The sequence below is a fragment of the Oncorhynchus keta genome, chromosome 2 (genome assembly GCF_023373465.1).
Source record: "Oncorhynchus keta strain PuntledgeMale-10-30-2019 chromosome 2, Oket_V2, whole genome shotgun sequence".
Classification (NCBI taxonomy): domain Eukaryota; kingdom Metazoa; phylum Chordata; class Actinopteri; order Salmoniformes; family Salmonidae; genus Oncorhynchus; species Oncorhynchus keta.
Window position 1 is genome coordinate 7,772,103 of NC_068422.1, and position 7,266 is coordinate 7,779,368.

General features: G+C 44.8%; 1 protein-coding gene across 1 annotated transcript; it reads right to left on the reverse strand.

Annotated features, from left to right (window-relative positions):
* Positions 1-853: 853 nt before the first annotated feature.
* On the reverse strand, positions 854-2,030 carry LOC127909259 (uncharacterized). The gene is made up of 2 exons (XM_052469749.1): positions 1,848-2,030; positions 854-1,653 (listed from the first exon to the last, which is right to left on the reverse strand). Exon 2 carries the CDS (start codon positions 1,606-1,608, stop codon positions 859-861), a length of 750 nt encoding a protein of 249 aa, XP_052325709.1. The 5' UTR covers positions 1,609-1,653; positions 1,848-2,030; the 3' UTR covers positions 854-858.
* Positions 2,031-7,266: the final 5,236 nt, after the last annotated feature.

Genomic DNA, 7,266 nt, shown 5'->3' on the forward strand with positions numbered 1-7,266 from the left:
GGTAACATCCCTGAGTCGTTCCTTTCCTGTCCTGCAGCTCAGTTAAAGTACATTTTTTAAAAACACAGCAAACGAATGGACTTTCTGGCCTAAATGCAGGGCCTTATGTTAGGGTCACAAAACATCAGAGTTACCGGTGGTAGCTGCATCATGTTATCGGTATGCTTGATATAGGCAAATACTGGGGAGTTTTTCACGATAAAAAGAAACGGGATGGAGCTATGCACAGGCAAAATCCTAGAGAAAAAATTGTTTCAGTCTGCTTTACAACAGACACTGGGAGATGAATTCACCTTTCAGCATGACAATAACCTACAACACAGGGCCAAATCTACATTGGAGTTGCTTACCAAGAAGACAGTGAATGTTCCTGAGTGGCCAAGTTACAGTTTTGACTTAACTCTGCTTGAAAATATATGGCAAGACTTGAAAATGGCTGTCTAGCCATGATCCCCAACATACTGACAGAACTTGAAGATTTTTGAAAATAACATAAGGGCAAGTATTGTACAATCCAGGTGTGGAAAGCACTTAGACTGCAATCACTGCCAAAGGTGATTCTAACATGTATTTTTTTTATTTAACCTTTATTTAACTAGGCAAGTCCTTTAAAGAACAAATTCTTATTTCCAAGGACGGCCTACCAAAAGGAAAAGGCCTCCTGTGGTGACGGGGGCTGGGATTAAAAATTTAAAATAAATACATTTAACATTACATTTAAGTCATTTAGCAGACGCTCTTATCCAGAGCGACTTACAAATTGGTGCATACACCTTATGACATCCAGTGGAACAGCCACTTTACAATAGTGCATCTAAATCTTTTTTGGGGGGGGGGGGGTGAGAAGGATTACTTACCCTATCCTAGGTATTCCTTGAAGAGGTGGGGTTTCAGGTGTCTCCGGAAGGTGGTGATTGACTCCGCTGTCCTGGCGTCGTGAGGGAGTTTGTTCCACCATTGGGGGGCCAGAGCAGCGAACAGTTTTGACTGGGCTGAGCGGGAACTGTACTTCCTCAGTGGTAGGGAGGCGAGCAGGCCAGAGGTGGATGAACGCAGTGCCCTTGTTTGGGTGTAGGGCCTGATCAGAGCCTGGAGATACTGAGGTGCCGTTCCCCTCACAGCTCCGTAGGCAAGCACCATGGTCTTGTAGCGGATGCGAGCTTCAACTGGAAGCCAGTGGAGAGAGCGGAGGAGCGGGGTGACGTGAGAGAACTTGGGAAGGTTGAACACCAGACGGGCTGCGGCGTTCTGGATGAGTTGTAGGGGTTTAATGGCACAGGCAGGGAGCCCAGCCAACAGCGAGTTGCAGTAATCAAGACGGGAGATGACAAGTGCCTGGATTAGGACCTGCGCCGCTTCCTGTGTGAGGCAGGGTCGTACTCTGCGGATGTTGTAGAGCATGAACCTACAGGAACGGGACACCGCCTTGATGTTAGTTGAGAACGACAGGGTGTTGTCCAGGATCACGCCAAGGTTCTTAGCGCTCTGGGAGGAGGACACAATGGAGTTGTCAACCGTGATGGCGAGATCATGGAACGGGCAGTCCTTCCCCAGGAGGAAGAGGAGCTCCGTCTTGCTGAGGTTCAGCTTGAGGTGGTGATCCGTCATCCACACTGATATGTCTGCCAGACATGCAGAGATGCGATTCGCCACCTGGTCATCAGAAGGGGAAAGGAGAAGATTAATTGTGTGTCGTCTGCATAGCAATGATAGGAGAGACCATGTGAGGTTATGACAGAGCCAAGTGACTTGGTGTATAGCGAGAATAAGAGAGGGCTTAGAACAGAGCCCTGGGGGACACCAGTGGTGAGAGCGCGTGGTGAGGAGACAGATTCTCGCCACGCCACCTGGTAGGAGCGACCTGTCAGGTAGGACGCAATCCAAGCGTGGGCCGCGCCGGAGATGCCCAACTCGGAGAGGGTGGAGAGGAGGATCTGATGGTTCACAGTATCGAAGGCAGCCGATAGGTCTAGAAGGATGAGAGCAGAGGAGAGAGAGTTAGCTTTAGCAGTGCGGAGCGCCTCCGTGATACAGATATATATAAATATATAAATATATATAAATATAGGACAAAACACATCACAACAAGAGAGACAACACAACACTACATAAAGAGAGACCTAAGGACAACAACATAGAAAGGCAGCAAAATATGACAACACAGCATGGTACGCACACAACATGACAACAACATGGTAGCAACACAGCATGGTAGCAGCACAAAACATGGTACAAACATTATTGGGCACAGACAACACACAAGGGGCAAGAAGGTAGAGACAACAATACATCACACAAAGCAGCCACAACTGTCAGTAAGAGTGTCCATGATTGAGTCTTTGAATGAAGAGATTGAGAGTGTTTGTTGCAGCTCATTCCAGTCGCTAGCTGCAGCGAACTGAAAAGAGGAGTGACCCAGGGATGTGTGTGCTTTGGGAACCTTTAATAGAATGTGACTGGCAGAAGGGGTGTTGTATGTGGAGGATGAGGGCTGCAGAAGATATCTCAGATAGGGGGGAGTGAGGCCGAAGAGGGTTTAATAAATAAGCATCAACCAATGGGTCTTGCGACGGGTATACAGAGATGACCAGTTTATAGAGGAGTATAGAGTGCAGTGATCTGTCCTACAAGGAGCATTGGTGGCAAATCTGATGGCCGAATGGTAAAGAACATCTAGCCGCTCAAGAGCACCCTTGCCTACCGATCTCTAAATTATTTATCCGTAATATAGCATGGGTAGGATGGTCATCTGAATCAGGGTTAGTTTGGCAGCTGGGGTGTAAGAGGAGAGATTACGATAGAGGAAACCAAGTCTAGATCTAACTTTAGCCTGCAGCTTGATATGTGCTGAGAGAAGGACAGTGCACCGTCTAGCCATACTCCCAAGTACCTGTATGAGGTGACTACCTCAAGCTCTGAACCCTCAGATGTGGTAATCACACCTGTGGAAGGAGAGGCATTCTTCTTACCAAACCACATGACCTTTGTTTTGGAGGTTTTCAGAACAAGGTTAAGCATAGAGAAAGCTTGTTGGACACTAAGAAAGATTGTTGTAGAGCATTTAACACAAACTCCTGGGAGGGGCCAGCTGAATATAAGACTATATGATCTGCATATAAATAGATGAGAGAGCTTCCTACTGCATGAGCTATGTTGTTGATGTAAATTGAGAAGAGCGTGGGGCCTAGGATTGAGCCTTGGGGTACTCCCTTGGTGACAGGCAGTGGCTGAGACTGCAGAATTTCTGACTTTATACACTGCACTCTTTGAGAGAGGTATTTAGCAAACCAGCCCAAAGACCCCTCAGAGACACCAATACTCCTTAGCCGGCCCACAAGAATGGAATGGCCTACCATATCAAGAGCTTTGGCCAAGTCAATAAAAATAGCAGCAAAATAATGCTTAGAATCAAGGGCAATGGTGACATCATTGATGACCTTTAAGGTTGCAATGACACATCCATAACCTGAGGGGAAACCAGATTGCATACCAGAGAGAATACGATAGACATCCAGAAAAAAGTACCTATCTTTGGCCTTCCGGATAGCCTGAGTGCAATTATTTCTCATTCTCTTGATCGATAACTAGTCAGCCTGAGTATGCGTGTGCCGAGCCTTTCGGCGAATGCAATTCTTGAGGGGGAGTAACTGTGCATGATCACGGTCGAACCAGGGGCTGAACCTGATTTTAATTCTCATTTTCTTTATGCGGGCGTGTTTGTTTATTAACAATACCACTGAAAATATCAAAAAAGAAGGTCCAAGCGTCTTCGACAGAGAGGATCAAGCTGATTATATACCATTTTACAGAGTCCAGTTCGTGAAGGAAGGCTTGCTCAGTAAAGTTTTTCAGCAAGCGTCTATGACAAATCAGGACAGGTCCTTTCACTGAGCAGCCATTACGAACACAGGCTGTAAAACAGTGATCACTAAGTTCATTACAGAAAACACCAGACTGATACCTATCAGGATTATTTGTGAGGATAACTTCGAGGAGTGTAGCCTTTTCTGGGTGTTTGGAGTCATACCTTGTGGGATTGGTAATAATCTGCGAAAGAGTTAGAGAATCCCATTGCTTTAGGACTTGGTCAGGTGGTTTAAGCATGTCCCAATTTTGGTCACCAAGCAGGACAAATTCAGTTTTAGTGTAAGGGGACAGGAGAGAGCTTAGGGCAGGTAGGGTACAGGCCGGTGCTGATGGAGGACGATAGCAACCAGCAACGGTCAACAAAGAGCTATTTGAAAGTTTACTGCTTAAAACCAGCAAATCAAATTGATTGGGGACAGACTTGGTGTGTAACGGCTCTCGTTGGTAGAAGGAGACCAAGGCACAGCGTGGTAGGCGTACATCGTAACTTTATTGATTACACCAAACAAAATAACAAAGCCAAAAAACGAAAGCGCACAGTTCTGTCAGGCTACAGAAACTAAACAGAAAACAAGATCCCACAACCTAATCGTAGGAAAAAGGGCTGCCTAATTATGATCCCCAATCAGAGACAACGATAGACAGCTGCCTCTGATTGGGAACCACACTCGGCCAAAAACAAAGAGACAGAAGAAATAGAATTTCCCACCCGAGTCACACCCTGACCTAACCAAACAGAGAATAATAAGGATCTCTAAGGTCAGGGCGTGACATGGTGGAGACAACTGAGCACTGAAGGTGATCCTTGGTAAAGATTGCCAGACCCCTACCTTTGGAATATCTGTCTTGCCGAAAAAGGTTATTTACTTAGGGAATACTTATGCAATGACTAGATTTGTGTTACATTCTTTAAAGATGTGTCACGTTCTGACCTTTATTTCCTTTGTTTTGTATTTATTTAGTATGGTCAGGGCGTGAGTTGGTGTGGGCAGTCTCTTTGATCTTCTATGATTTGGGGAATTCTATGTTTCGGCCTAGTATGGTTCTAAATCAGAGGCAGGTGTCATTAGTTGTCTCTGATTGAGAATCATACTTAGGTAGCCTGGGTTTCACTGTGTGTTTGTGGATGATTGTTCCTGTCTCTGTGTTTGCACCAGATAGGGCTGTTTTAGGTTTTCACGTTTCTTGTTTTTGTTAGTCTGTATAGTTTTCTTCATTAAAGAACCATGAATAGAAACCACTCTGCGTTTTGGTCCGCCTCTCCATCACACCAAGAAAACCGTTACAAGATGAATACCATTTTTGTAAGAAATTGTTTTCCACTTTGACATGAGAGTATTTTGTCTAGATTGTTGACAAATGACAATTAAATAATTTTGAGTCCCACTTTGTAACACAATAAAATGTAAGGTGCCTGGGGAGTATTCAGAAAATCCAAGGAATTACGTTTTATTTTTACAAAATAACAGACATTAACATTTAAAATGGTAAAATTCCAGGTAATCATATCCCAAATACAATTTGCCCATCCTAAACTACAATTTGTCTAGAACGGTTGGGATCACAAAAGATGACTGCCTTAACTTTGGAGGACATAAAATATCTGCATGGAACCAGCTTTACCCGAAACTTGGACTCCAACAATATGTTCAATCCATAATCATAATCTGGACAATGGAATAATGTCATTAGGTAGGAATCGTTATTCCATTATTAATACATTGTCTGTCAGTTGATACGTCTGGGGACTCTTCTGTGCCTCTAGCTATAAATTATCCTCTCAGGGTTATAAGTAAAACCTTGTCCTTACAATCATTCATAGTATCCATCAGATTTTGGCATTACAAGAATAATTTTGGTAATCCCCCCATCTCCCCTGTAACTATTCCCCAGGTCGTTGCTGTAAATGAGAAGGTGTTCTCAGTCAACTTACCTGGTAAAATAAGGGTTATATAAAAAATTAAAAAACATTTGTAGTAAATCTACTATAAGCTCCAACCCTTACAAGTAGGAACACGTGGACGGAGCCAGACGCTGCTTTCTGCAAGTGTATAGCTCAGACGCTTGGAAAGGAATGCTCATTAAAAATAAATATATTACCTTTAAAACTCTACCTGCTACAATGCTCCAATTCTTAATAGGCTTTGGGCTTTAATTCAATATTAGCTTCATGTTACTAAAACTCTTCCAGGTGCTTCTTTGAAAACATAATTTTACTACAATGTAGTTCTGGCTTCTTTTCTATTGCCTTATATCAAAAGGGAGAAGTGTTTTGCCAATAGTGTTTAGGCCACCATTCTCAACCTACTGTATTCACTGGGGGATGGGTTTGGATTTCATGTGGAAACTATAAGTCATGTCAGATCAGACTGTAGCAGCTGTGGCATAACACCTTTCTCACTGTAGCAGCTGTGGCATAACACCTTCTCTCACTGTAGCAGCTGTGGCATAACACCTTCTCTCTCTCACTGTAGCAGCAGTGGCATAACACTTTCTATCTGCAGCAGCTGTGGCATAACACCTTCTGTCTCACTGTAGTAGCTGTGGCATAACACCTTCTCTCTCACTGTAGCAGCTGTGGCAAAACACCCTCTCTCTCGCTGTAGCAGCTGTGGCAAAACACCCTCTCTCTCGCTGTAGCAGCTGTGGCAAAACACCCTCTCTCTCGCTGTAGCAACTGTGGCATAACACCTCTCTCACTGTAGCAGCTGTGGCACAACACCTCTCTCACTGTAGCAGCTGTAGCATAATGCCTTCTCTCTCACTGTAGCAGCTGTGGCATAACACCTTCTCTCTCACTGTAGCAGCTGTGGCATAACACCTTCTCTCTAACTGTAGCAGCTGTGGCATAACACCTTCTGTCTCACTGTAGCAGCTGTGGCATAACACCTTCTCTCTCACTGTAGCAGCTGTGGCATAACACCTTCTCTCTAACTGTAGCAGCTGTGGCATAACACCTTCTCTCTCACTGTAGCAGCTGTGGCATAACACCTTCTCTCTCACTGTAGCAGCTGTGGCATAACACCTTCTCTCTAACTGTTGCAGCTGTGGCAAAACACCCTCTCTCTCACTGTAGCAGCTGTGGCAAAACACCCTCTCTCTCGCTGTAGCAACTGTGGCATAACACCTCTCTCACTGTAGCAGCTGTGGCACAACACCTCTCTCACTGTAGCAGCTGTAGCATAATGCCTTCTCTCTCACTGTAGCAGCTGTGGCATAACACCTTCTCTCTCACTGTAGCAGCTGTGGCATAACACCTTCTCTCTAACTGTAGCAGCTGTGGCATAACACCTTCTGTCTCACTGTAGCAGCTGTGGCATAACACCTTCTCTCTCACTGTAGCAGCTGTGGCATAACACCTTCTCTCTAACTGTAGCAGCTGTGGCATAACACCTTCTC